The 27,858-nt window shown below is 41.3% G+C and overlaps 1 protein-coding gene across 1 annotated transcript in view; it reads right to left on the bottom strand.

Moving 5' to 3' along the window:
• SACS (sacsin molecular chaperone) overlaps window positions 1-25,610 on the bottom strand; it is a gene marked incomplete at its 5' end in the record, with an annotated part of 73,385 nt that extends 47,775 nt beyond the window's left edge. The window contains one exon of the mRNA XM_080798719.1: window positions 25,591-25,610. Within this exon, the coding sequence (XP_080654845.1) occupies window positions 25,591-25,610 (20 nt within the window). The remainder of the gene's footprint in view (window positions 1-25,590) is intronic.
• Between the last annotated feature and the right edge of the window lie 2,248 nt (window positions 25,611-27,858).

Genomic DNA, 27,858 nt, shown 5'->3' with positions numbered 1-27,858 from the left:
CCCGGCCGCCCGGGCCCCTGGAGGCGCCGTCCACGGGCACGCGCCCGCCCTCCCTGGACCGTTAGCGGCGTGCGCCCGCAGGCCCCTCCCCGCCCAAAAGGCACCGCCCCGCCCAAAAGGCACCGCCCCGCCCGCGCCGCGAGCGTCTGCAAACGCGCCACGGCCGGGAGGACCTCAAACACTTAATCGTGTATGCAGAACACACTTTGAAGGAAGACTGTACTTTCAACAGTACCGAGAAATGCAGAACTAGACATTCCTAGGTCCTACGTCTCCTTCGCCTCTAAAGACTTTTAATCTCTGGAAGCATCTCCAAGTAAGATTTATGGTGGCCTCTTAGGCACAGCGGGAAACGTGGTGATTGCAGAACACAAGTGGCTTTCACGGTTTCCCGTTTGTTTCTAAGGCACAAAAGTAGGATCAGTGGTTCAGTTTACTAGAGGAAGGAGTGCCAATAAGACAGTAATATATGATTATGAACATGAACATTATGAACATGAACATACCCTGTGACATGTTAAAATAGATGTAGCTTATTTTGGCAACATTGTTTTTTACTGTTGGTAGCCTGTGTTTTCCCATCAACCTGCAAGCTCCTTGAAATCAGAAACCAGTCTTAAAAGTTGATGGGGTCACCCAAGAGTAACTAACATTGCCTTGTAATTTGAAAGTGTACGTAGCTGAATGAAGCCTCAGAAAATATCAGTTTTTCCCTCAGGCTTATTTCTCATAGGTATAGATGAGACAAACTGGGAAAAAGGCGGGGCAGGGGGCAACCTCTATCAAGACAATTCAAAGGCTACGTCCTGAACAAGTAAACTTGGGTCCTTCTTGATTAAATACCCGGAGAAGAATTAAATTTTATCGTTGGTGCAAAAAATTATATTAATTACTGCTTTTCAATTATCACCTCTCCCCCTCCTTCACAAAGAAATGTTACTCAGAACCCGTTATCAGTAATACTAGAGTACCCATGCAGCTATTCCATCCCTTTCTATAACCATATTTAAAAGGGAAAGTCTGTAATTCATGCAGCTCTTTCCCTACTTGGAACAAGTAAGCACAGTCAATTAGAGAATAGCTAATTCAATATAAGGTTAGGCCAGAAAACCCGAAAGGACAAATATTTACTTTTTCAGTCAGAAAAGACCATACATGCAAATGCATTAAAATATCAGCAAGTAGAAAGAATGAGCTTTCACCCCTCTGCTATACTGTCACAGCACAACTCACCCAGGACAAATTCTCCACACCTAAAATTCTTTGATAAGCCCCAGGGTCTACCCGCTCTCCTTAATATTCTCTCCTAGGGGGCAGGCAAACGTGTAGTGCAGAGACAAAGCCTTGAGAGAAAGAAATGATCTTAATGGGGAGATTTTCACAAGAAGTGAAGCAGATTTGGCTAGAAAACGTGACTGATCATAAATACCTTTGAACATCTGGAGTTCGAAGTATATTCAGGATACACTTTAAAGGGTTAGTCTGCATAGGAAACACAAATAAATCTGGAACTCGAAAGAGATGTCAACGATAAGGATATAAATTTAGAAGTCATTTGCTTAATCATTCAGATAATATTTCTTAAACCTCTCTTATTTCCTAGAAGGACACATTTCTAAATGACAATGAACAAAACAAAGTCCCCATCTCAAACTTGCATTCTAGGGAAGAAAGACAACAATAAACAAATAGACAAATAATATATAAATTCATCCTATGATGTCAGCCAACTAGGGATAAGTACCATTTCAAAGTGGGGCAAGGGAATTGGGGCAGGACAAGATAACAGAGGAAAAGAACTAAGATGGTCCTAGAACTCCTTTCTAAGAACTGACATTTGAGAAAAGACCTGAGTGAAACAGGAAAATGAAGTTATCCAGAAAGAGGTTATATGAGAAGAAAGGGGGACAGAGCAACTGTTACAGTCCATGCACATCTTTGACCTGGATTTAGTACCATCCCCTCCTACTTCTTGCCCCTCCTCTAACTTCATTCCTCCGCAACACATTCCCCAACCGGCAGCCAAAGCAAAGCTGAAACTGATGTCTTCCCTGCTTGCTGATGGCTTCTCAGATCCTGAAAGAGGTCCTAACACAGAATAGACGTTCAATAAATATGAGGAAAGGAAGGATTGAGCTGAGGAAAGAAGGAAGGAATGAACGAACTAAGGGAAGTGGGGCCAAAAGGAAGGGAGAAAAAAAGGAATGAAAAAATGTCGGGAAAATAAGGAAAAGTAGATAGAAGCTCAAACATTACACATAATTCTAACACCTCAATACAAACAACATTTCTATCCATTGTCATTTATATGACTACAATAATGGTATGAGTACATAGTGTTTTTCAACATTTTAACCACTTTATAAATTATATTTCTAATAACTGCCTAATTTTCCATTAAGAAGAAATATCTTAGGCTACTCAACCCTATTGATATTTACAAGGGTACTTTAATTTTTCAGAAGTGCACAAACCAATAAATATCTTTGCTCATGAACTGTAACCACTATTTAAGATGAGAAAGAAGTTTGCAAAAATGATGTATTCTAATAAATGTGTATCTGAGCCTTAACTTATTTTGTAGGAGCATATTATAGAAATGCAGAACAGCAAGAAGCCAAAACTTTAGTCTCTTCTTTTAGAATGAATGAGTCTAGACTCCATTAAAAAAAAAAAAAATTGAGTCATGGGACCACCCTTTGAGCCTATTTCAGTTGTAGAGATGAATAAAATAAAATTGTTTATTGCACAAGCTGGACTCAGCTGGATAAAAGCACAAAACAATGTTATTCGTTCTCAGGAGTCCTGTTTTAATTTGCCCTGGTGCCTCTTTCCCTTTCCCTGGATGACAGAACCAGTATGGCTTGGGCCTTAGCTTCCCCATCACTCCTAGATCATAAAAATTATCCAATCCCATTCAGCCCCTCAAATGACTCATCTTAGGAACTGAAAACTCTACCCAGGGTAACAACCAAAGCACAAGTCCAATCCAATGTAAAAATTCTTAAATAGTAACGGGCTTCCTTTATTCTAGTTCATTCTCACCGTGTGGACTGCCATTTGGAAGCATAGCTCAAGGCTGAGAGTTAATTTCCCCTGAAACATGATTTTATGAAATGGAATGTGCCTAATAGCATGTCTTTGATCAGAGGGAAACAATAAATTAGTCCCTTCTGGAGAATGTTCACCAGTTATATAAAGACAAAAGAATGACAAATCATTATTCCTTTGTTTAATGAGTCAGCACAAGGCTGTTAAGCTTGAGAATAAAAAGCTGAGGATATTGTGGGCATCCTTTAGGTCACTGAAATCCTAAAAATTGAGTAAAAAATCATAAGCCAAACAAAAAAATGAAAAAAAAAATCTCTCATGGAGCGCAAGTAGCACCTACAATATCATGGAGTCCAAAAATTTAAAAAAAAAAAAAAAAAGGCAATAAAGCTGAGGAATTTCAGGTAGCTCCATATGATAGGATCAAAGGGTAGGATTCATATAAAAGTACAGGGAGCATTATCTGACAGCAGTCTGTAGGGATATGGTCATGAAGTCTTCCTTATTTTACATCTGGAGTTACATAGGAGCCACTTTCAGATTTTAATCCGGTCAGGTGATCATAATTACACTATAAAAATTCCTCAGGTGGCAGGACAGAGGATGACTTGGATGGAGACAAGAGTTAGAACAGCAACAAAACCAAGAAAAAAAAGGGTATCTGTGAGATCAAGTAAAAACCATCAAGAAAGGAATCAGCTGTGCCCAGCATCACATAGGTAAATTGCCCGTAGGATTTGACAACTAGTTAGTCCTTGTTGACCTCTGTGCTCCAGAACCTGCAAGAATTTCCTGGTGACTGTAGGATCAAGCTCAAGTTATTATGCATGACTCAGAAGGCCCATCACAACCAAGCCCTGGTCGACCTTCTCAGATTCTTCAGAGGCTACCCCACTGTCTATCTCCATGACCAGTTTATAGTAATATGTATAATAATAATAAACCCTTAGTGAATACTTACAATGTGCCAGGCACCTACTAAAATCCTTATATGATTTAACCCATTGGGTCTTCCCAACAACCCCCACAAAGTACATAAAACCTTCATTTTCAGATAAAGAAAATGAAACTAAACATATTACTTATAGTTCCAGAGTTAACAGTGGGAGAACCAATAGGAAAGCCAGGATCTGTAGTCCAACTCTAGAGCCCCCGTACTATTAATATTAAACTATAATATTCACAGAATACAATCACTTCACATTGCCTAGTTCCCACATGTACCCTACATTGTCCTCACCTGGTTGCAGTCCCCTTCCCATCACTTTCCATCCGATAAATCCCTAGGTCCTCATCCAAGAATGACCACCTGTCCCAGCTCTCCCTGAGTCTTCTGGGCTGATTCTTTCTATCTACTGTGTACATTGTATAGTCACTGTTGGTATGAAAGCACGTATCACATTTTTATTAACTATTATTAATTTGTATTCATTGCAATGGGAGCCTTTACATTCCTCTTTGTACCCCAAGGGCCCAGTACAAAGTAATATTCAATAAATGTTGCTAAGGTGTTTGAGAGTTGAATGAATGACTGCATTTAAGTCAATGGTATCTTCACTCCCAACATCCGTCAACGATGTTTTGTTTTGTTTTGTTTTGTTTTGGGGTCTGTTCAAAATGCTTTGGACCACAAGTAACTGATTACCTGACTAACAGTAGCTAAAATGATAAGGGTTTGTTTTTCTCACCATTCTTTGACGATATCAAGACCTGCTTCCCAGTGATGTTTTGAGACTCTCCCTCCTTGTCAGAAAATGGCTCGTACAGCTCTAATACATCTGTTCTTAATGTAGGAGGAAGGTGGGGGGAGGGCAGAAAAGACTTATACCTTCTTTAGCAGAAAAACAAGAATTTTCCCAGCAGACTTCTATTTCTCTCTCATTGGCCACCCTGAGCTGCAAGAAAGTCAGGGAAAATCAAGCCTCTCTAACAGAAGGTTCTAGCAAGAGAACAGGGCTTTTTGACTGACTGATCAGCCTACAACACTATCTACAACATTGCTCTAATACTCATGGCAAATTTATTTTTAAAATGTCTACAGAAATATTAGAAAACAATATAACTAGGAAGGTTTTAAAAGCCTGATTAGTGACATATCAAGACACATATTTTTTTAAAAGGATAAAAGGGGGAAATATTTCATGCAACTAATCTTTCTTTGCCTTGAGATGGAATCTTGGTAAATTCTATGATTTTTCTGCTCACTTTTTTATAATGACAGTCCTGGGGTCACTTTACGTTACAAAATAATGTTTCTGTTTCAATTCTCTAACTGGAATAAGTTCCAGGCAAAATCATTAAATAAAGGTCAGTTTCTCCTTGATGTTGCCACCACAACCCCGCACTAAGTTCTGTACTCAGAAGCTGCCTGTCTTTTAAGAGGGGGAGGTGGGCAGTCTCTCTTCTCTCCCTGTTCCCCCAAATAGTAGTTGTGATGCAACCGCACCCAGGCCAAAGCTGTGGACACAGGAAGGACAGGAGGCTGGATTGTTCCTTGCCCAGGTTGCTTTGAACCCTGTGGATCTGGCAGGTGATTAAGCTCACCATTTCTCTTGCGGGAGCCTTTGGAAAGTCCTGTCACTGAGGACCTCAGCAGAGAAGCAAAAGCATTTCTATACTGAGTGATCACTCATGACTCCTTCCACAGCCTTAAAAAGTCCCATGTCACCTCCCACTTCTGGCTGCTCTGGCCCTACCTCAAGCAGATGCTATTGAAGAAGGCCCAACCTGAATCTCTTCCACTTGTTCAGGTGTGTTCTATGGAAACTTCTCTTACGTCCCTTGCCCAGAAAGCTTGGGCAATGCCAATGCCGATACAGCCACCTCCCTCCTGCTGCCTCGGAGTGCTTGGGCCCCAAGCCTAAATTGGCCTCGACCCCAGTTCCAAGTTCTCTGTGTGGTTCACCAGACTCAGTGTAAAGGAGGTAAACCCCTCTAATCCTGTCCACTTGGCAACATGTCTCTCCAAAAAATCCTCTACCAAACTTCCCTCTCCGTCCTCTGGCTAAGCAGGGGTCTCAATCACAGAATGTGTTCTGAGGCTCTTTGTAACTGTGCATATGAGGGACGGTCTGTCCCCAAACACTTTGGTATACAATAATCATGGTCAAAACTAGGTAGGAAGCACTTTATTCTAGCACTTTCTTACCTTAGATACACATTAGCCATCACAATGATTCAAACTGTGTTCTCATAAAGCCCCAGAGAAGAAAACATATGAATAGCATGTAAATCAACAACAACAACAACAACAAAAACATGTGAGATATATATAATCATGTATTCATTAACTTTAAGTTCAGACACCACAGTACCCCAGAATTATGGCAGTTAAACAAAATAAATCCAGCTCTTATAAGGCCCACACTTCCATAATGGGAAGGCAGACAATAAATAAATACACAGATAAATAATATGCAAGGCAGAAATAAGTCCTATGATGAACCATGATGGGCAAGCGATGGAACATGACATGGGCCAGGGTGCTGTTCATCTTGATGCCATCTGAGAATGGAACCAAACATGCAAAGTGAGAAAGCATACTGAAGGAATCTTTACAACAACGTTGGTGATTGAGAAAACAACCCTTACGCACAGGCAAACTGTAAGGATATGATTTCTTCTCTATAAAAAAAACAGAAAACAGAATTTGCTCTTCTAATTCATTCTCCTTAACTCACTCACCTTATTACCATACTCTGCTTAAACTATATTTAAGGAAGTACTCATCAGAATCCTATGTATTTTACCCACTACAAATTTCTACATGGAGTGTCTCAACCACATTAATAAAAGGAAGGACAAACACCATATGATCCTCTTAAGAGATTCAAAAAAAAAAAAATTTGACAAATTCCAGCACCCATTCTTCATGACAACCCTCAACAAAGTAGGGAGAGAGGGAACATACCTCTCAACATCATAAAAGCCATACACCAAAGACCCACAGCTAATATCACCCTCAATGGGGAAAAACTGAGAATTTTGCCCTTCAGTCGGGAAGAAGACAGGGATGCCCACTCTCACCATGACTATTTAACATAACTTGTTCACAAGTTAAATGAGGAAACGTCCACATTCTCACTCATCTCCTGCACATCCTAAAAGGCTAGGTGCAGTTCTGGTGGGATATGCACAGCAATCGGGGGAGGGTGGTGGCAGGTAGCACCCATACCCATGACGTCTGGGCAGGACAGGATGTTAAATGCTGTCATTAATAACACTTTTACCACTGCTAGCAGAAAGCCACATGACTCTATGCTTATCTCTAGAACCTTCTTCCCTTTGGCCTTCTTCTCTTCCTTAGCCCTGAGTTACCAACCTTGCTGTGTTTGATAATTCCCCCTCCAGATTCTGTCAGAGTGACCTTTCTAAGTACTTTTCCTAAGTCAGGCTTGTTGGCGTGCCACCAGCTTTGTCTTTATGCCTCTTATGGCACCCCACACTTCCTCCTCTACCTCCCCCTGTGCCCCCGCAACTGCTCTGGCCGTACCATCCCCATCGCCTCTCCTCTCTTTGAGACTTTTCTAGAACCAACTACTCACATACAAATCCTGTTTTGACAATTCTGAGTCCAGTACACAACTACCTGTGACATGAAGGGATGATCCAGTATCCGCACACCAACATGCAAGAGCACGGAGGGGGCAGTCAGGGTCTTGGGGAAGCACAGCTACAGAAAACAGGGCCCAAATCAAGACAAAATGGTGTGTTGAAGATGCAAATGCCAGTACCCATGGCTTCCCATGTCACTCAGAGAAAAAGTCAGGGTCCTTAGTGTATAGGTGTTTGGTAGTCAATCCCCCTGTGTCCCAGGGCTCATGTCCTCCTCAATCATTCTTCCCCTGGTCCCTGCCTCATTTCCTACTGGCGCATTCCACCACAGCCACACATGGCATCCCACAGTCCTAAACACCAAACCACATTCCCTGCCCCAGGGTCTTTGCACTTGTTATTCCCCCTGTTTGGCATGATCTTCTTCCAGAAGGCATTTCCTACTCCTTCACCTCCTTTATGTCTGCACTCAAATATTATCTCTCAGGAGGACTCCCCAACCACCCTGTACAAAAGAGCAACACTCCCAAAGTCCTCCCCCTTAAATTACCTAATCCCCACACTACACTACCATCTACATGATCGTCTGATACATATTCGGTTACTTATTTGTACAATCTATCTCAACCCACCATGTTTTCCAGTCCAGGAGAGCAAAGTCATTATCTGTTGAATTCACTGCTCTCTTCCCAGCATGGGATGGGGCCTGGTGTGCCACAGGCACTCAGTAAATACTGCTGAATACGTGACTGGATGGATGTTCACTCTGCTGGCATCCTGGCCCCCAGGATCTGTTCATCCATTACCCACCCCCCCACCTTGTTCCAGTCTTGGTTTCCAGCCTCTGATCCCAGGGCTGCAGCACTGCCAGGCTCACTGCAGCCACAGCCGTGGTGTGGCTCTGACTCTGCCCGTTGGTTGGGCCCTGGCTTCAGTCCTCTGGCCAGTTGCTCTCCACTGTGCTCCAGGGAGCCTGTGGCCTGGTGTCCCACACTCAGTCTGCAGGTGCCAGCTGACCCCAACCCACAGGTCATTTAGCAGGACAGGTTCTGTAACTTTGGTTTCCTTCCCAAGGCAAGAAACCACCAGCAGATTGGGAGAACAAGGTCACAGCTACCTCTTACTTCCTTAATGAAGCTTCTTTAATCTTGGTCAGAACTCACAGCTGAAACATTCAGAAAATTTGTGCCTGGGGTTTAAGATTAAGAACATACATTCTGGGGGTGCCGGGGTGGCTCAGTCGGTTAAGCATCTGCCTTTGGCTCAGGTCATGATCCCGGGATCGTGGGATCTATCCTATGGGATAGATATCCCACACTGTGCTCCCCACTCAGCTGGGAGTCTGCTCTCCCTCTTCCTCTGTCCCTCCCCCCACTCATGCTCACGTGCTCTTTCTCTCAAATAAATAAATAACATCTTTTTTAAAAAACTACATTCTGATAACTCTTACTGACAGATGTTCATAAGAGATGCACCTCTGCACAAGAGACTTCGGTGTTTGCAGCAGACACTGCTAGAATTGCATCAGGACTACTGCGTCCTCCCCAGATCCTTCTGGTTGGCCCCTAGGCCCTTCCCATCCGCAGGCACGTCCTTCTCTTGACCCTGTGCCATGTCCTGCCTAAGGTAGGAAGTCCCAAGCATGTTAACACCCCGCAGTGGGGGTATCACTAAATCATGCTCTCTTGCTCCCCAATACTACAACATAGACCGTAACAGCCTCAGACAGTGTGGCCCCTCCACCACTGGTTTGCAGCCCCCACAGTCCTCTTCCCAGTACACATCTCTCCATCTTGTGCTGAAAACTTACCAAGCCTTGAAAACAGTATCCTAAGTGAAATGAGTCAAGCACTCGAGACCACACATGACGGGCTTCCATTTGTATGAAATGTTCAGAGTAGGCAAATCCATAGAGACAGAGAGTAGACTGCTGATTGCCAGGGACTGGGGAGAGGGAGCAGTGAGGAGTAACTGCTAATAGGCTTCTTTGGGGGATGGTGAAAATGTTCTGGAATAGTGACACATACTGGTGAACATCCTTAAAAACCACTGAATTGGATCCTTTAAAATGGTGAACAGCAGTATGTGAATTACATCTTAAAAAGAAAAACAGTAACATTGTAGTTGATGTGAATATATCACCATACCACTATGTGTCCATTCCCTCTACACACAAACATTTTTAATGTGGCTACCTTGACTTTTTTGGTGAGTCAGGTGGTTTATTTCACTATTCCTTAAGAGATTCTAAGTCGTTTTCCAGAATGGTCGTAACTGACAGCTTTGTCCCAAATACATACACAAATAAGACAAAATGCATACTCCTTATCAGAACATTCAGATCCTACATTTCACCCTGATCTCTCACTGACCCCGATTTACTTTCCCCACCTCCCACCCACACTGGCACGCTCTTCAAATTAACCCACTGAGCTCAGTCACGTGGCCTTTACATCTAGTCTCCTTCCTCCCTCAATGTCCACTGCACTTTCAAATTCAATATTCTTCAGGAAACCTGATGCTTCACAAGTCTCGACGGCTTGGTTTCCACCTCCTTGGTCACTCATCCCATCTGTGTCTCCTTCCTGAGCACGCTGACAGCAGGGCACCACCAGGACCCTGAGCTCCACCTTCAAAGCCTTGTGCCAAGTAACCTCTTTAAGGGAAAAGGAGGTCTACAACCAGAAATGCAGGCAGCTCTGGCAGAATTTATCCAACAGGCCACATTTAATAACCAATAAGTCAGACAAATGACAAAACTTCCCTTCTCTTTGTGCTAATGTAGACACAATTGCTTAAGTTTTATTTTTAGTTACGTTGAACGTGCTTTGGGAAATGATGTCATGTTTCTGAATTAACATTCCTGCGTTTTCTACTTCCAACGAGGGTACTGTGAATTCCCTAAAGTGCCATAAAAATTATGAGAAAATAAGCTTGGACAGACTTTACATGATGCTTTTGAATCTATGGCTAATTTTAACAGGAATTAGTTGTCTGGTTGCCAAAAATCCTACATTATTCAAACACAGCTTTGCCAAAGCAAAATTAACCAGTAAGGGCCTTAAGCATAGTCATGCTTACATATACCCATTGACTAATCCAAAGGGACTTTGCATTAGAAAGGAAAAGAAAAAAAAAAGACTCAGCTCCCGTGATATTATAAAGGTGACACATCTTGAGCCATTTCAAGGAATACTAAAACCACACGTGAACTCCTCTGAATTCTGAATTGCTCTTCCATTTATGGTGACCTTTGATTAAATATCCTCTCTTGGAGTATTTTATAGAAAACATGGAGACAGAGTCAGCTGGCTGTAGCAGTAAGCACACTAAAATAAATTGGCTGCTTGCTAATAAACAGAAAGTTTAAATGGAGTTTCAGGTCTAGACATAATAGTTCATTTTCCTTCTCTTTGTCCTTTATTCTCCTGAGTTGTTGTTCTTTACCTCCTACCCTTCTCCATTCTCTGCCCCTTGTGTGGTAGTGAATGAGGGTGTGACCCCACCAATTCTCACACCTGCCGGCTGAGGGGGAATGTCACTGTTCTGAGCACACGTTCTCACATGTGTAACTGGACTGTCGGTTGTTTTCAGGTGAGATGGGTCAGTCGCTGACCTGGGAGGTGCTCATTTATTCATATAAAAAGATGTGTAGCACCACTATCCGCTGGGCACTGGTACGGTGATAAAGGAGCACAGGTCCAGCCCTGGGGGTACATCACCACGTGGGAATAGCTGCCAGACAGGAACTGCAAGATGGCGGCCTCCATACTCCTTTTTTCTCACCCCTAGTCTCTTCCTTTGCCCTTCTCTCTTGCTTGGGCATCTGATCGGTCAAGATCAGTGCCAGGAAAAAAAAAATGAGAATCAAGCAATGAGTGTCTTGGGAACTCTTGAAGCCTTTTATCTCAGTCTCACCTCCTCCTGATGTGCCCCACCCCATTCACCCCTTCTCCAGCTCTGCAAGTTCAGTAGACATTAACTTTACATGTTCTATATGCAGGCACTCTATCCTACTGCCTGTAAGGAACCTGAAGAATGGAACAACATGCAAATATAATCAACATAATTTTTGTATAAAAGGAAAAGTGTTGAAATAAAGAAAACCTGCCTAAGTCATTAGTTGCTACAAATGCCAAGATACTACCTTCCGTTAACCGGGCTTTCCTGGACCAGCGCCATGGCTCCACGAGCCAGTCAGGAAAGAGACAGCACTACTGGCTGATTTTACGAAGCTGCTTTTTTTTTTTCTTTTCTTCCCCCATTATCTTTATCCCCAAGCATACTGCAGGGCTCAGCTTGCAGGCAGATCTATCTAAGCATTGGTGATGGTTCTCCTGCTGGTCTAGGACACACTTCAGCTCCCTGGCATCCTTCTGCATGTGAACAGTCTCAGTCCAAAGTGACCCTGGCATTCCCTTCTCGTGCACCTTCGTAAGTCTCTGTGTGTTTAGAGAGAGAATTTGTCTTTCCACCTCTTTAGACCTTCTCTAGGAAGGACAGGACAGAAAAGGTGGTTGTCAACAGCACACCACTCTCAGTGGCTGTGGCGCGGTCCTTTGATTACTGCTTGCTTCTTCACATAGGAAGGCAATGAAGGCTAGTCTCCACAGCTAATACCTCTCTCCCAAGTATATCTGTATTTTACCAGGGGATTTTCATTTCTGCTGCTGTGTGGGAACTAGGTTCATATTTTGGGAAGTTTCGTCACCCGACTCCCTCTGAAATCATATCACAAAGACAGTCGCTCATCTTAAGCAGCAATAGGGATGGTGAGAAACTCAAAACAATGCCTAATAATAAAACCTGCCACTACCTAAGTACTTACCAGGCACCAAACCCTTCTTATTTAATCTTCACAAAAACCTTATGAGACATTCTTATTCCTATTTTATTCCTGTGGATGTTGAAAGATTCGGAAAGGTCAAAACTGCCCAAGACCTCACACAAGGTCAAGATCTAACCCCACTCTGAGCAAACCCAAAACCTGGGTTTTTAATTTCTGCCCACACCCCCGTATGGGGTTGTTACTGATGGAACTAGAGATGTTTATTCTGGAGGGGGAAAAAAAAAAAGGACTCTCAGGGACCTCCTATAGTATCCAAATACAGGAATGGCTTTCATGTATAAATATCTCTGTGGCTCTAGAGACAAACAAATTTGGGGCTCACTCCCACAAAATACATATATCCCAACAACTAGAACAGTTCTCATTTTTATACACTCCCCACGAACTACAAGACGAGGCCTTCACACCCACTATCACATTTAGTTCCCCAGTGAACTTGCAAAGAAGATATTATCATCCACACTTAGAAGTCAGGACTCAGGACCCAGAGAATGTAAATAATCTGTCTAAGGCTTCCTTGCAAATGGCAAGTATCAACATTAGAACTCAGGTCTCTGTTCAACTTCCCTTGTTCTGTGCGGCTCTCCAGAATTGAGTAAAGGGGAAACATTTCACTTGGGAAGTTTCCTCACCCGACTGCCTCTGAAATCATATCACAAAGACAGTCGCTTATTTTAAGCAACAACGAGGATGGTGTTTGGGGGCAACAGTGAACCATGTCCTAGGTTCTGTTCTTTAAAAGAAAAAAAAAAAAAGAAAAAAGACTTATTTATTTACTATTTCAGAGAGAGAGAGAAAGGGGGAGGGCCAGAAGGAGAGGGAGAGAGAGAATCTCAAGCAGGCTCCCCGCTGAGCACAGAGCCCAACACGGGGCTGGATCGAAGGACCCTGAGATCATGATCTGAGTTGAAATCAAGAGCCACTCAGGCGCCTCCTAGGCTCTCTCCTAAGGGCTGATCAGTCTTGTATTCCAAACATGTGGCGATTTTATAGGCTAGCGGGATGTATGCACATGCAAGCTCTCTCACACACATACTGGAGAGCACTTCTAAATGTAATGTGATGAATATACAAGTGTGAGTTACAGAATAAAGATGTAGATATCCAGCCAAAAAGGGGGAGATTCTACAATTAATTTCTTCTATTTAGTTAATGATCATCAATTGAGTTAGTTATTTTAAAATGCAGTCCCTTTTATTTAGCTTTGAAATGGTGTCTCAAATAGAATCCCAAACCATAACTTGATTAAACTAACATCCTCTAGCCATAAAGTACTTAGGAAACATGAGTTTATTTGTAAAAAATAAATGGAAATCTTATTATTTTTGTCATAATTTGTTTTGCATATTTCTTGCTTAAATTCACTAAAGATTTTGAAAAATAGAAAATATCTTCTTATGCATCCCATCTCTAAATATCTGACTTGAAATGACAATAATGAAAAGTTCAAAGAGTGAGTATTATTTTATCTCTGTGCAGAGCCAATGCTATAATAACTTGGAAATATGAATCATGTAAACCATGTCCACAAAATTACATATCTGCAATTTTGTGGAAAATAACACTGTATCTTTTTTCTTTGCTTTAGTAAAAGAGAAGCATGCCACAGTCTTCCTCACACAGAAGGGTTTATAAATGCTTGCACACACATGCTGTCTTGGGAAACAATTATAGTAGTTGGCAGGCAACCTCCACTGGAGGAGACACACAAAGAAAACACTAGATAGAAATAGGTCAGGGGAGTTGTTTAAGGTAAATTGAGAATGAATCCATTAAAAAACAAAACAACCGGACTTTACGTGAGTACTACAATTAAATAGAAGCTTAATCTGTTAATATTCTACATTTTACTCATTTCTCAAACCATTTCAAATTTTTTCTTGATATGATCTCATTGGATAAATGAAATAGTTATAAGTTAAAAAGGAAGATTTCCTTTCTATACCTTTCCTGTCTATTTACTCACTGCTTCTAAAAATGAATATTTCTTAAGAAACACAAAATTTTTTAAATAAGGAAAGCATAGATAATATAGATATAGATAATATAGATAGCAACATAATATAATAAGATAATACAGATAATAACAATCTTATCCTCCAATGGAGTATGACTAAATCTCTGCCCATCATTACGATATTCAGTACTTAAGTTACCCACATGATAAAGTTCAAATGCTTCAAAGACAGGCTCATTTTCCCAGCCTTGTCCCCTCCTCTCCTTCCTGAATATTCTCCCAGAGTGCTGAAGCATGTCTTTGCACTTTTTTTTTTTTTTTTGCACATTTCTCGCACATTCTGTTTCCTCCTGCAGCATCTGCCTCCTCCTTATGTGTTAAATGCATTACCTATCCTTGGTGGGCCCAGCTCAAATGCCTCTTCAGTTGTGAAACGTTCCCTCTCTACCCAACACTGTTTAAGGAAATATGGAAATAGCTACGTGACAAATAAACCTTATGTACCCTTCCATATTCTCTCATAATACTCTGCAAGTCCATCTATCCCAGGTCTTCCCATATTACATAAACCAGTTATTTACATGGCTGCATCCCCCTCTGGAGACTGGGGACCTTTTAAGAACAGGAAACAGGTCTCAATATCCCTCTTCCACACCGCCGGGGACCTGGCACACACCTGGTCAGTGCTTATGCAGTGAATAAGGACTGAGATAGGGAAGCAGGGTAATTACAAGATCTTGTCCTCTGAAGAGCTGGTGAAAAGCTAGATCCTCAGTCCCGGATCTTACATGCAGGAAGCACTAATTGTATGTTTCAGTTGTTAAATGCATGAATGGGAAGTTGGAAACACTCCTTCACATTTCAGGAGATAGATACAAAACACCTTGGAGATGGGAAGAACCCGATAAATGATGCTGCTGAGATCCTACCCCTGAATCAGTGTCCAGCCGGAAGAGCAGAAGGCTTCCGCCAGCTGAGCCAATGAGACGAGACCTCTATCTTCCTGATCATCTTCAGCACTTAACCTTCACTTAGGAGTGATCGAAGAAGGCATGAATTTTCTTTATTTGTAAACTACTTTACATGTAATCTTATATGTTTATAATCTCTCATATGTAATTCTATGTCCCGCAATATTCACTGCTGAAAATGAGAATGCTGTGGACTTCACATACTTGGCTTCTGATGACCATTCCCTACGAACACTTTGCATCCTGCGTGGAAAGTAAGAATTAGAAGAAAAGTGAGTCCTTATTATCTTTTTTCTTTTCTGTAATAATTCTCTTATGGACAGATATTAATAAGCTGGCATTAGATAAAGCCGTGAGCTGGTCTAGCCTTTCATCACAAACTCCAAAATAATTTTTCACATCTTGGGAAGAGGAGCACTCCTTCACAACACCTAAGCACCTAAGTCTGGGAAAAGCAATAGTTAAAAAAAGGGGGGGGAGGGGGAGGCAACAGCGCCAAAGGGAGGTTGGGATTCTGCCTACAGAAGATCAGAGGATGAAGAAGCAATTGGCATTTGTGCAGAATCTAAAGACATTTTTTGGTCAATATTGTTAGCATTTACTTATCACTTACCGTTCTAAGGCCTTCAGTTGCTGAAAGGCCCCTACACGTCAGCTGGTTTCTCTGCTCTCCTGTACACTTTTTTAAGTAATCTCTGTACTCAATGTGGGGCTTAAACTTATGACCCCAAGATCGAGAGTCATATGTTCTACAGACTGAGCCCCCCGGGAGCCCCTATGCATTTCTTTTTTCTCTTAATATGTGGGTGATCTCAAACCATTTACCTGTACAAGTACCTACCATTCATATGGGTAGGATGTTCGTTTGAGATCTGGTGAAGCAGCTGCTGGGGAGACTGGAGCAGAAGACCCTTGACAGGAAGCTCAAGTATGCTCTTCCTGTTCAGGTACTTGCAACCGAATTTGTTCCTTAAATTTAAAATTCCTTAACCTTAAAAATTCTTTTTAATTGTGAGAATAATGAATTTTAAAACTAACATCTTTTTTTTTTAAAGATTTTATTTATTTATTTGACAGAGATCACAAGTAGGCAGAGAGGCAGGCAGAGAGAGAAAGCAGGTCCCTGCTGAGCAGAGAGCCTGATGTGGGGCTTGATCCCAGGACCCTGGGATCATGACCTGAGCTGAAAGCAGAGGCTTTAACCCACTGAGCCACCCAGGCGCCCCTAAAACTAACATCTTGTAATCTATGACTACCCGTGAGAAAGATATTAACTTAAAAAATGTCCATTATTCCATTTTAAAGACCTTAAGGTGGAAACAAACCACCAACAGCTAAGCGTGGCTTCATCGGTCAGCTGCCTGGACACAGGAGGTTCAGAAGTCAACTTAATTCATGGAGAATCCAGTTTCCCAATGAAAGGCATGGGCTAAAGGTCCTTAACTTAACCCTGAGAGCAGTCTTCACTAAGTATGTTTAAGTAAATTGGAAACACCCATGGCACTTACTTCCAAAACGCAAACTGATAATTACCTGTTCCAAAATAGGAAAGAAAGGGTTTTTAATAAGCTCTTACCATGACACCGCCTATGGATCCAAAGTATATGAGGATAAGGTACCATTCAGCAGCAAAATGTAGACATGTTTGCCTTTTTCAGTGACTGGTCAGTGGGCAGAGAGAAACAATCTGCACTTTATAGGATGTATTCAAAGCACATGTTCTCCTTGGAAACCTGTCCTCTCTCTGTAACTCAACTGAAGTTTTGAGCTAAGCCTTCCCTAATTAAAAAAAGGAAAAAAGGGCAGTAAACGTGTACAAAGGCTCTGTAGTGCATTCTCTTGGAAGAACATGTTTTCTTCCTTTCTTCTCCTTGCAGATTAAAAGAAAGAATAAATTACAGTGTCTGAAATCTGTTCCTTGGACTCTGCATTTAGCCAGCCTTTTCTTGTAACATGAGAAGGGGCAGTTCCTTTCTTCTGTTGTTTTTTGTTTTTCCTTTTGGGGAGGAGGAAGCAAGTGAATTTACGTCAAAATGTCCAACTGTTTAGCTGTACCCACCTATGCCAGGGGTCACAATAATACACAAGCATTTTTTTACAGCTTTCCTGTTTTTTACATTTTCAAAGATTTTCCAGGGGATTTTTTTTTTCCTATTCATTCTATAAGGGATTTTTTTAAAATTTTTTTTTAAGATTTTATTTATTTATTTATTTATTTATTTGACAGAGAGAGAGAGAGAAAGAGAGATCACAAGTAGGCAGAGCGACAGGATGGGGGGTGGCGGGGCGGGGGGGGGAGCAGGTTCCCTGCTGAGCAGAGAGCCAGACACGGGGCTCGATCCCAGGACCCTGGGATCATGACCTGAGCCAAAGGCAGAGGCTTTCACCCACTGAGCCACCCAGGCACCGCTCTATGAAGGATTTGAGATAGAACCTATTTACTTGGTCTAGGAGCTGCTGTAGGCTTCAAATTGTGTTCTGCTCTGAAAAGAATTCATGTTTTTTTTCTGTACTGTCTTTCTTATGGTTGTGGCTTTCAATCATAACAAATTAGAAATTAGAATAATTTATATTAAGGATTCATATATAAGGCATTTTTCCTACTGCTTAATTCAAAAATATATATATTTAATGTCAATTTGACTCAAGTTATCATTTCTATATGGAATTATTTTCCCTCTTGAGAGAGTCAGTAAATGAGATCATCTAAAACCCTAATGTTTCATACTGGGTAATAAATTAACTTTACATTCTTCTCAAGAAAAACCTATCAGCTGGTTTTTCAGTGAAGAGGACCTTCCCAAGTAGTGTTTAAGGGGTAATGATTCCAGTACCTATAAATGTTAAATAATGAATGTATTTCTACTGTGTTACCGCTCCCCCTTCTCCCTTTGGATAGCTCTGGGTGATGGCAGTGAACTTCCTCTGGTCCCACACACACCTGTCAGGAGTGGAGAAGCCTTCAGGGCTCCTTCAAGGTGACCCCCGCACTTGCAAAAATGCCACCGCACAGTGCACTCCCTAGGGCCACCATTACCGCCACAAAATAGTGTAGTATTTGCTTCAACATGCTGAAGTGAAGAGAAAGAGGGGTATGAACAAATTCATCAGAATTTCAATATTATTCATAAATATTTAATTAATATTCATAAGTATTTAATTTTATGGGTATTCATTGTAATGGTTTCTTCTACTTCTATGCATGCCTAAAAGTTTTCGTGATAATATTTTTTTTAAAGGAGGTGAAGGGGCACCAAGGCCAGGCATAGTATTTCTGCCAATCATGGGTGAAGAAGGTGAAAGCCCAGGCTTCTCTCCACATATACTAAATATTGCTCCTCCCCTTATGTCCACTCTCCACCTTGCTCACCTCAGACTGCATCAATGGGGCCTCAGGGCGCTTTTACTGTAGGCCGAGTTGACCAACGGGAGACCCAACAGAGGGTGGAAGTGAGGGATGAGAGTGATGTCAAAGAGTTTGTTCCCCCAACACCCATCACACAGCCTCACCACGGTCTGACTGTGTCTTTCAACCAAAGGTCACCTTTGGTTGAGATGTTGCTCCAAGATACGATGCTTTGTCCTTCAAGATTTGGCAATTATTTCTACCCTAGTCCCTCGGGTCTTGGGAGGTAACAGTGCCTTAGCTGCCAGGTTCCTCAGCAATTTCTCACCCCTTTTCGCCTTCTCATGTAAGCCCTTGGCTTATCCTAAGTAGCTGTGGGGACCCTGTCTATAGACCACTCACCACAGCATGGCAGCCAGCTCAGTCCATGAAGGAGAAGGTGAATCATATTTGCTATTCTGAAAAGCAGCAGCTTGCCTGATTGGCCGACGAATAACCCAAAGCATTCATCCTCCTTCCCTCACCAAATCCCTTCCCTTGGTCATTGAAGATGGATTTCTGACTGCTATGAAGCTGACAGTAATGGCGAGTCACCTGCTGCAGACCAGACCCTAGGCTGTGAATACTCCACTGAAGGGCTTAGAATCACACATGCAGACTGAGTTTTCCCTCCTTCAGGAACCAGGAAAATGGACATTGCTGCAGAGCCCACGGTAGGAAACTGCAGGGAAACCAAGTTGGCCTTTTCATTACCACTTGGTGAGGACCACCAACGGTCCCACATCACCCTGCTGCCTTTTGATGCTTCTTTCCCTAAAGGTAATTATGTGGTGTTCACCAGGATTCTCTCCAGCTGCTCCCTTTGCACCTTGTGTTTCCTATTGGATGACCAGATATTGGCACACTGGACACATTCAGCGGATGAGAGTGGTAGGAAGGAAAATCCCCATAACCAACCAAGAGGCGTAAGACAGACTGGTTTACAACTGCTCATTAGCTGGGATGGTGGTAGGCAGCACCATCCTTGTAACACCTGAGTGGTGGTGGAAGCCATTGCAGATGGCTAGACTTAGCGCTAGTTTCTGGATAAGAGACTGTTGAAAAGAAAAACATCAAGCCCAAAATGGAGTCACTTATGTTAAGGGCATCACATCGGCAAACCAAGACGAAATAGCTAACCCAACTGCAGTTTCACTCTCCCCCAGAATGTAACCTTTAACCAGTCAACATGGAATTTCCTGGTCAGAACTAGGAAATATACTGATAGACCCTTTCTGTTCCCCTTAGGAGAGTGTCCTTGCCTCAAACAATGCATTCTTAGCTAATAATTTCCTTTTCTCCACTCCCTCTCTGCCTTTAAAAACCTTTCCTTTCATACAACCTAATGGACCTCTTTTCTATTTGCTGGAAGGGATGCTGCCTAACTCATGAATCATTCAACAAAGCCAATTTGAATTTTTAAATTACTCAGTTGAATTTTTACTGCTTAACAGAAGTCATCATAACAAGTGTTACCTTTTCTTAGGCATCCTGGGTCAACTACTATGCGAAGTGTTTTACATTCATGATCTCTGACCCAACATTACTGTAGGCATTATGATCCCCATATTAAGAAAATGTAACCTATTCAAGGCCACATAACTAGTAAATAGCGAAGCTGAGATTCAAACCAAATATATCTGGCTCAAATGTTGCTACTCTTTCCATTACACAATTTGTTTTCCCTGAAAGGAGGTGGAAAGATATTTGTTCTCAGTTTGTTTTGTTTGGATGCAGAGGTATCTAAGGAGAAGTGAGGAGAGAGAGAGACGATGCAGAAGAGGCAAGACAGGACTCATCCTCCCCTCTCTGCCCATATATAGGGACTGGTTTTAAGCCTATGAGGACAGAAACTCAGGCACAATGTTTCTGAAACAAGGAATAAGACTAAGTCCATGAACTACTGCTTCCCTCCTAGAAAACAAACTCAGCACAGGATTCGGGAGAAGCCATTCATCTCCCGTAACTGTCCTCTCCCCAAGTTTCAGAGTCGTTTTGGGCTCAAGGTGTCCACTGGGTGCAGGGAATAATGTCTTACAGAAACCCCAGCCGCACAGGACTTGACAAGTCCCCTTGACTGAGAGGCTCAAGAGGAAAGAACATGAACAGATTCATCCCTGAGTCCATATAAGATGTCACCACCTTGAGGAGTCCCAGAAATAGCTGGAGAAGAATTTAAGCAGCCTAGTGGGGCTTGGGGGTTAAGGTCTTGTCCAGCGGGTGAAGGCTTAGAGCCATGGAGATACAGATGTAAATATTAACTGACCTTATTTATACTCATGAACTACTGAAACTAAGGAGGTGTGGAATAATTGTTAATCCACTTGCTCTTTCTTTGGACACCAATTGCCCTGGCTCTGGTTCTGGGTCACTGCCATTAGACCCATGGCTTCAAGCCTGAATCCGCTCCTGCCCCTCATGAGAAGTACAAGTTCTGGCTTGTTTTCCTGGCCCTCTACTGCCTACTTGATCTTCCCTGTCTGGGCTTAGTTTCATACACTTGGACTCAGCTTATTTGCCTGCTCTCCTGAAGACTGGACTTTGCTTTCCCATCTGAATCTGTCTTATTCCTAGTGGGCTATCATAGAAAATACATATTTGGTCTTTATCTTCTAGGCCTGGCACAGAGCTTTTAAATTTCCTAAGGATAGTAGCATCTTTTGTATACGGATGAAATAACTCAGGGCAGGGTTCCCCAGTCGCTTCAAGATCAGTGGTTAGAGGTGGAGGAACCATGCAATTAGAGGTTTGGAACTTTCAGCCGTGCCCCCTGACTCCAGGGAAGGGAGAGGGGCTGGAGATCGAGTTCAATCACTGATGATTTAATCGATTATGCCTACAGAATCAAACTTCAATAAAAACTCTGAAACAACAAGGCGAATTTCACCCCATTGGTGAACACATCAAAGTGATAAGAGGGCATGGAAGTTCTGCACACCCACCGCCCCAAGTCTTGCTCCGTGCGTCTCTTCCAGATGTCTGTTACTGAATCATATCCTTTACAATAAACTGTAATCGTGAGTAAAGCACTATCTGAGTTCTGCGTTGTTCGAGTGAATTATTGAACCTGAGGAAAGGGATCATGGGAATCCTTGAATTTGTAGTTGAGTTGCCTGGAGATCCCATCTGTGCCTGGCCCCTCAAGTGGGGCAGTCTTGCAGGACTGAGCCCTTAACTTCTAGGGTCTGTGCTAATTCTTGGCAGTTAGTGTCAGCTGGAGAATTAGGGAATTGATTGTTTTGGGGAAAATGGCACAACACCCATCATAATTAGGTTGTTGACATTCATCACCATCAACTCTGCCTTTAATCCCTTAGCTCCAGCCCATCACCTCCTTATTCTTGGAACATGCCAGGCAACTCCCACCTAGGAGCTTTGCATGGGTTCCCCTGTCTGGAACATTCTTCCCCTATATGATTACGATTATTCCTTCCCCTCCTTCAAGTGTTTGCTCAGATCTCATCTTCTCTGTGAAGTCTGTCCTGACCTTCCTATTTTAAATTGTGACACACGTACTGTACAACCCCATCAGATTCCCACCTCCTTTTCTTGGCCTACCATTCCTTTGGTTCCATCATGTAAGATACCATATAATTCAATTATGTATTGCATTTATTATTTGTTTTCTGTTTTTCCCTGCTACAATATAAGATTCACAAAAGTCAGTATCTATACCAGTTTCGTTCCCTGATGTATTCCCAGTACCCGGCACATAATAAATTCTCAATACATCTTTTTAAGATGTGCATGATTTTAAGAGCAGAGGTTTATTTGGAGGATCCTAACTAAAAATGCTCCCCTGTAATCCCCAAATTAGATGCAGAGCCAGACACATTGGGTAGACCCTGGAGGAAAATGGGAGAGGCAGGTCCTGTCACAAGGCTTGAACTAGCTTGAACCTGGACTCTCTCCATGATTAAACTTTAGAAGGCACCTCTGAGCCCTCTTTTCCGTGAGGCCTTGCCCTTGGGCTCTGTCTTTTTTTTTTTTTTTTAAGATTTTATTTCTTTATTTGACAGAGGGAGAGATCACAAGTAGGCAGAGAGGCAAGCAGAGAGAGAGGGAAGCAGGCTCCCTCTTGAGCAGAGAGCCCGATGCGGGACTCGATCCCAGGACCCTGGGATCATGACCTGAGCTGAAGGCAGAGGCTTTAACCCCCTGAGCCACCCAGGCGTCCCTTGGGCTCTGTCTCTTAACAAGAAAAGTGCTAAATCAGTTTAGTAAAAAATCTCTGTACCCTTAATATCTGATTACCCTCAATATTTAACCAAATACCCTGATACCTGATCACCCTGGCCTGCCTTCAGGAAGAATTCTGTCAAGTTGGGTTAGCCAGAATGCCCTTACACTGGATATCTCCTCTTATTAATTTTCCCCTCACTCTGCTCATCGGCTATAAACCCCCATTTGCCTTTGCTGTATTCAGATTTGAGCCCAATCTCTCTCCCCTGTTGCAATGGTCTTGACACCTCTTGCAAAGGTCCTGAAGGAAGTCTTCCTTACCATTTTAACAAGTGCCAGAAAAATTTTTTCTTTAACTAGCCCTATGAGTTTGAGCAAGTCACATACTTTCAGTTTTCTTATCTGTCAAACAAAACCCATAAGAAATTATCTCAGGCATCACCACCAGCCCGAATCAATACCAGATCTGCGAAGCTCCTTAGCACACTGTAACTAGAACTGTTTCCTAGGCATCGTACGGGACAATTTCCCCAAACCCTCCCATATCCTGGATTCTGCTTCTACACTGGCACATATTAAGCTCCAGACTCTTCCTGAGGCAGAGGAGAGAGAACAAATCCCTCAGCAGCCTTCAACAGGTGAGATTAAGTCTCAACTTTTAGTTTAAATATCCAGATGGTATATCCAATAATACATTTCCCTTTATATGAGCACAATACTTGATATTGCTTATTAGATAGACAATCTAACTTCCTTTGGCAAAACATTTACATAAAGTCAGTACCCTAGGAAGGGCCTGAGTTGTTGAAGCCGCGACTGCGTGAGCCCCCACCACACGCATGCACCCCCAGGAACTCGGGATACAATGCCCCAAAGCTCAAGAAGCCCAGACTGGATCTTTTTCAGCTTTAAAAATTATCATCTTGCCCCAGGAACAAGAAGGCAATCAAGTTTTATAGATTTGTGGTCCTAATAAAATAGGTTTTAAAAGCCTTACTAAAAGTGTGTACTTACAAAAATGGTGTTAAGATTGATATTTTGACCCTCAGCCCATGTCCTCCACTCTGTGTAGTCACACACTTGGTATATCCAGTCACTGACATTCTGGTTTTAAGTAAATGAGTAAATAAGCTTTAAGTAAAATATACACATCAGTTCTGAGAAAATTCTACAGTACCAAAGCCTACATAATCTGCAAAGATACACCCAAAGTTAATATACTTTTTTTTTAGCTATAAATAGAATTTATCAGCCAGTGATTGCAAAGGCAATAGAATCCATTGGTTTTTTTCAACATCTGTTGGATGTTTAACATCGATCCTGATTGCTGAAGAGTTATATTTACTGACACCAGTGATTCAACTACATAAACACTGCTCTTTAAAATAAATTCTTTCAACTACAAAATAAATTTGTAGTATGTCTAACAAATCAGTCAACTGCCAAGTTGTATGAAAATGAATTCACCTTTAGTTTGAAAAACATCTACTTTCACAACTGAGAAGGCATTATATTGAAGCACTTTAACAGGTAAAAAAGGAAAATCTTCAGAAACACTGTGAAATGGCAAGTATGGTGCTACCTAAGGATGTTTTTCACATATTTAAACAATTTAGCATCAATAATGTTATCTTAGATACCTTACATGCCTTCTTATTATACTAGAAAATGCAGAAAATGGTCAACTATTCTAATTGGCCAATAAAGACCAAATCCTCTAAGTAGTCTCAATATTTGCACACATTCACATATTTAAATAAGAAGCAAGCACTAAAGTAATCCTCATTTGCTAGGAAGCAAGTTCCACTGAAAAAGGTACACTTATATCCACTAGCTAATGAATATAACATTTAAAAAATTTTATTTTGGAAATTTTTGGAAGAGAAAAACAAATACTTTTTTTTTCAATTTGAAAGCCAAATTTGAAAAGTCTTTTCATCTGTTGATATCATTAGGTTACAAGATGAGAAGGCTTATCTGGTCTTTAATGGTACTAAAATTTTATTTATTAAGAATGCTGTTTGAATGCAGCATTCCAAATCAATGGAAGAGAGTTTTGTTAGATCCTTAAGAAAAAAAGAACACATAGAAATCTAAGGGGTAATTGTAAATGTTCTATTTTTACATAAGTCCTCAAGCGTGTATATGTCCTTATAAAATAGCAACTAAATTTGAGGAAAGGAGTGAACTTTGTTTTTACCAAAGTTGACAAAGTAAATGCAGACTGCTCTCTCTCTATCTCTCTCCTTTCCCAAGTTATTTCATACAATCTTAGGTATTTCACAGTTTTTAATTTAATATTTTCCAAATAATCACATGGCCAGTAAGAGGCACCACATATACACTTGAGGAAAGAGAAAATGAGGTACATCTAATCATCTGCCCATTACAGCACCCACACCAGAAGACAAAAAAATCCAAAAACCATCTGGACAAAGATAAGGAATGATTTTCAACCCTTGGCTTGAATTGTTACAGACATAATTCCAGGTTATAGCTGAAGTATCTACAGTTGACTCACTTTTACTTCTAGAAAGTTTTCATCTGTTTTTGCCTATCTATGTTTCATTTGGGAAAACCCAATAAGCCTTAAAAAAAAATCAATGCAAATTGTTGTAATTTAAAACATTAACCCACTTACCTATTATCCTTGGTCTCCATCATCACTTCTGGCACATGTGTCTGTGAAAATCATGAAACTATTTTTCTGTCTTCAAAGTCTTTTGTTTGTGTTTCCTTTAAACGTGTACTCCACACTCAGCTCTGCCTGGCGGGCGAGAAGCCTGTATTTCCCTCAGTGTCCATTCATCATCTGATGCCCGGAAGCATTGCTGTGTTTTGTTGTGTTCCTTCACGTAAGACTCTCCAGTCTAAAAGTGGTTGCCTCCCTGGGTTATGCCTTCTGATCTGGACACCCACAGAAGTTTTTAAGGTAAAATAGTATTGAGAAGGTAATGGTTTGGGGTTTTCCTCCACAGCAGAAAAAAGGCTATTTTCATCTGAGAATCTCCTGTACTTCTTTTTGAAGGTGGTGAGGAGAAATGTTGTAGAAGCTCTTGGGCTCCGTGTTTCTCACCCTCATCTCAGCGGATGTAAAACATTCACTGGCAAGAGCCTTCCTTCTCGCTCTGGCAATACGTGCATTGCCACATCACTTTTGGATCCTGAAAGAAAAATCAAGGAAGGTTCAGGGAAGGAGTCAGGAGAAGTACTCAGAGTAAATGCACTGAAAATGTAATTCCTCGTGGAAGACAGCCATGTTTCTTACTTCCAGCGACTTTCTAATTATAAACTGCTGGTTGCACTACAGCCCTGCCAAATGGCATGGCATTTATCCTTCACCTCACAACCAACAAGCGCACATGTGTAACTACACATGGCGGAAACTATAAATAAAAAACATGTCTACTTAATTTAGTTTCACGTTCTCACTCCCCATGCGTTTCTTCTCATTTCTCTATTCTCCTGGCTTCTTTCAAGTGAAATACATACTTCACACGATGTTCCTTTTTTCAGAAACAATACCTTTAAATCCAAAGGTACAACTTTACATATGATATAACTCATGTTATAAAGCAAAATATCTATACCAGAAAAAGAAAAGAAAATGTGTCTATCTGAAAGTCTTTTTCTTTTTCTTTTTTTTTTTTTATTAACATATAATGTATTATTAGGCCCAGGGGTACAGGTCTGTGAATCACCAGGTTTACACACTTCACAGCACTCACCATAGCACACACCTTTCCCAATGTCCATATGTCCATAACCCCACCACCCTCTCCCCTACCCCCTCCCCCCGGCAACCCTCAGTTTTTTTGTGAGATTAAGAGTCTCTTATGGTTTGTCTCCCTCCCGATCCCATTTTGTTTCATTTATTCTTTTCCTACCCCCCAAAGCCCCCATGTTGCCTCTCAACTTCCTCATATCAGGGAGATCATATGATAATTGTCTTTCTCTGATTGTGAAAGTCTTTTTCTTCTTCTCCTCCTTCTTTTTTTTTTTTTTAAGTAATATTCCCAGTAATCACTGGTGACTGCCAACAGTCTAACATTTTAAGAAAAAAACTAGGAAGATAAAGGATAAACTTTGGCAACAGTGATAAGCCAGAGGGACACATGAGACTGAATTTTCTACCCATTCATACAACTCTCATGTATGTCAATACTTGATAATTTTCAAGGTATTCTCTTAGCACCACAATTAAATGGTTCTTTAAAGTGGACAGAACAAGAGAGGCAGAATTGCTAGTATGTTAAAGAAACTTAACACTTGGAAGCAGGAAGGTGAGGAACTATGTTCAAGCTCACTCAATGAGGAACTGAAAAACTGGAAAATGCAAAAGCAGCTCCTGAATTCCTATTCTCCTTGTGTTAGTCCACAATACTTCCCTGCTGACAAACGTAATTTAGAGATGGTAATCTAAGCTAGACTTATAACACTAGAGATTCTTGACTTCATGAAAACCCGGAAAAATAACTCAAAACTCACTGTAAACTATTCCCTGAAAACACTTCCCCAGTAACCTGCGAAAATAAAAATATTACCAGACATCAGCAGTGAGATTAATTGAAACAAACCAATCCAAAATCTTAATTATTCTTTCATATAAAATCATATATAATGAAATTTGATTGCCATGTATCAAGAATTAAATTCTAGATTTAAATTTATGATTAAAAAATTAAAATTAAAATAAGAAATTACATAGCATGAAGATGAAAGCCTTATGTATGACAATGGATTTCAAAAATTAGACTCTTCAATTTGAAATGTTCAGATTAAGAGAAGTTATGTGTATTAAACAGAAGATTAGAATCAATTTCTTTATCTATAAAATAAGGGGTTGGAATAAGTGTTATAAGTTACTAACACCTAAAAAATTCTATGATTCCAGACAATCAACACCTTT

This window comes from Martes martes (assembly GCF_963455335.1).
Source record: "Martes martes genome assembly, chromosome: 3".
Lineage (NCBI taxonomy): Eukaryota > Metazoa > Chordata > Mammalia > Carnivora > Mustelidae > Martes > Martes martes.
The sequence above is the reverse complement of the archived record's forward strand: the minus strand, read 5'-3'. Positions and strand labels throughout refer to the sequence as shown.